This window comes from Durio zibethinus, chromosome 1 (assembly GCF_047325235.1).
Source record: "Durio zibethinus cultivar Kanyao isolate XHJ-2024 chromosome 1, ASM4732523v1, whole genome shotgun sequence".
NCBI lineage: Eukaryota > Viridiplantae > Streptophyta > Magnoliopsida > Malvales > Malvaceae > Durio > Durio zibethinus.
The window spans coordinates 7648229-7651135 of record NC_143162.1 but is presented as its reverse complement, the minus strand read 5'-3'; the positions used below and the strand labels follow the sequence as shown (position 1 = coordinate 7651135).

The 2907-nt window shown below is 35.0% G+C and overlaps 1 protein-coding gene across 1 annotated transcript; it reads left to right on the top strand.

Moving 5' to 3' along the window:
* Positions 1 to 301: 301 nt before the first annotated feature.
* LOC111311094 (Ubiquitin carboxyl-terminal hydrolase family protein) lies at positions 302 to 2473 on the top strand. Its single transcript, XM_022910467.2, has one exon. The coding sequence runs from the start codon at positions 791 to 793 to the stop codon at positions 1979 to 1981; it is 1191 nt and encodes a 396-aa protein (XP_022766202.2). The 5' UTR covers positions 302 to 790; the 3' UTR covers positions 1982 to 2473.
* Positions 2474 to 2907: the final 434 nt, after the last annotated feature.

Genomic DNA, 2907 nt, shown 5'->3' with positions numbered 1-2907 from the left:
TGCGATTAATCATAATATTTACTTAGTTGGAGACCGGGTATCCATGGTACAATAGACAAACTGAGAGTGTAGTTGAAATTTATAAGTCATATTCCCTCCTATCGTTTCTTTTTTATTTCATAAAACATTTCAACAAATTCTTTTTATTTTTGGTTTTTAAATATAAATTTGTTTAATTTGTTATATGTTTTAGATTTATGCTTAATATTAATTTATTTAACCACTATTTTTTTATTCAAATACATACTTTATTTTAATTTCATCATTAAAATAACTAATTATTTTTACCATTAGTTTTAATCTCACAAAAATTCATCTAAATAAATCTTTATACTTATTCCTCAACTTTGGTAATATTGTTTGTTAGTGGTGTCCCCGAACGCAGCAATGCAAGTGCCATCGCTTGTTTACTCCAACCTAACCCCAATCAGCATCGTTTTCCAATTTTCACATCCCTAAGTATCATTTCATTTCCCTTCGTTTAAAAGCCTTTCTTTTCCTTTCCTTTCTCGTCCTTTACTTACTTCAATCCAAACAGGCTACGTCTGTGGTGCGGTGGCTCTCGCAGTTGGAAAAATTACCTTAATGGAAATCTTTCTCTTTCAGTAGTGATTCTTTGTTCGGTTCTTCTGAATTTCTTATCTTTGGTGGTATTGGCAACAAGCATCAGTAACTGAAATCGATTTGTTGGACTTCAGCTTGCGCTATTTCTGCCTGTTATGTGTTTGTCAAAAGTTCATGAGGAGACTGTTAGAAAAGAAAAAAACCATTGCTAATTTCTTGCTTCAAAATGCGAATCCTCACCGTCAAAACCATATTAAAACACCAAATAATTGGTAGTCGATTTAAAACATCCTCTGCCCAGTATGTAGCATCGAGAGCTAGGGACCCTACATTTGAGAAACTGATGGACAAGTACAAAAACCTTCTCAAAGTCGTGGCAATACAAGACCTTATCCTTTCAAATCCCACCAATAACCCTCCTTCTGTATCCCTTGATTTCCTATCCAGGCTCTCCCAAAAGCTACATCTAAACCGTGGTGCTGCCTCTTTTCTCCGTAAGTACCCTCATATTTTCCACATTTTTTATGATCCCAATAAGTCACAGCCTTTCTGTAGATTGACTGATTCTGCTATTGATATTTTCCGCCAAGAGACAGAAGCTATCAATGCCTCATTGCCTGTTGTTGTTGACCGCTTACTTAGGCTTTTGTCTATGTCAACAACTAAATCATTGCCTCTTCGTGCTGTTTTCAAAGTTTGGAGGGAACTTGGGTTGCCAGATAACTTTGAGGACTCAGTCATATCTCGTAATTCACACATATTTAAGCTCTCTGATGCTCATGAACTTAATACTCATATTTTGAAACTGACTGATGAAATGCATGATAAGAGTTTTGTGGCTTCCGTTGAGAATTGGCGAGTTATGGAGTGTTGTGCGGAGGACTGCATTTTTGATAGAACAGAACTTCAATATGGTTTTAAACATTCCTATCCACCAGGGATGAGATTGAGCAAGGATTTTAGGGCTAAGGTTGAGGAATGGCAAAGGTTGCCATATGTGGGGCCTTATGAAGAGATGGTAGAAAAGAAAAGGTTTAAGGCTGGAACAATGGGATTAGAAAAACGGGCAGTTGCAATTGTTCATGAATTCTTGAGTTTGACAGTGGAGGGGATGGTGGAGGTGGAGAAGATTAGCCATTTCAGGAAAGCTTTCGCCATTGATTTGAATATAAGGGATTTGTTCCTCGATCACCCGGGGATATTTTATTTGTCAACCAAGGGAAAAAGACACACTGTTTTTCTTAGAGAAGCATATGAAAGGGGCTGTTTAATTGACCTAAATCCAGTTTATAATGTAAGGAGAAAGCTTCTAGATCTTGTTGTGCTGGGACGCCATGGTATGCTAACCAATGAATCAAAGTCAGTGGAAATTTGTCACACTGAGAAACCTTGTTTACAGGATGAGAAGAGAGGGTAAAGTCTTGAATTATCATTATTTTGACTTGGGGATTTTAACGTCCTAGGTGGACTAAATCACTGTTTTCTTCTTTCTCTGCATTTTGGTTCTAACATGTTTGCAATCTTGGGTTCAATGTTATGACCGACTTTGAGCATTGCTTGCACACCTGCATCCGCTGCTATATGTAACGAGGTGGAAATTGGTTATAGACTCCAATTGCTATAGAGAGGTTATGAATCTCTCATAGGCATGCTCCAACCTCTCTCCCACATCGTGCTTTTGCTTTGTCTGGTTTAAATTTCTTGAACTTTAAAATTTAAATGATTGACACTTGCATACGCTTGGGTGTCATATACTGGAGGTGGATGAAAACCACTTTTGCTAAATACTGCTTTTTAAGATGCCCATTTATTGAACTTTTGTGCGTCACTTTGTTTATTTATTTACCAGTATCAATATGGCATTTCTAGCACAATTAAGCACAAATGAAAATTCAAATTCTATTTGAGGCTTAGCTGGCCTTGTTTTTGCCCATTTCAGTCAATTTATTAACCTTAATGGAGGTCCAAATTTAAAGTTTTGAAAATGATAACATTATATAATTAAATATTATGATATGATATCTTATTTCAAAAAATATATATATTATTATATGATTTCTTAAGTATATCAGTGATGAATTATTGTCAAAGGGTAATCATTTTTAACTTGATTATTTTCAAGCTGAACTATCTAAGTTAATTGTGAAATTTGCATGGATGAACAATTTAAATTGGAAGCTTGGCATAATTGTTGGTTGAAGGTTTATATTAAACCATATATTATTACATTTATTATAGTCTAGATCAATTTTATATAAGTTTTCATTTTTGATAAGTTTGCGGGAAAATTATGCATTTCATATAGAATCAATATCACTGTCATTCTTATAGGCATATGACACA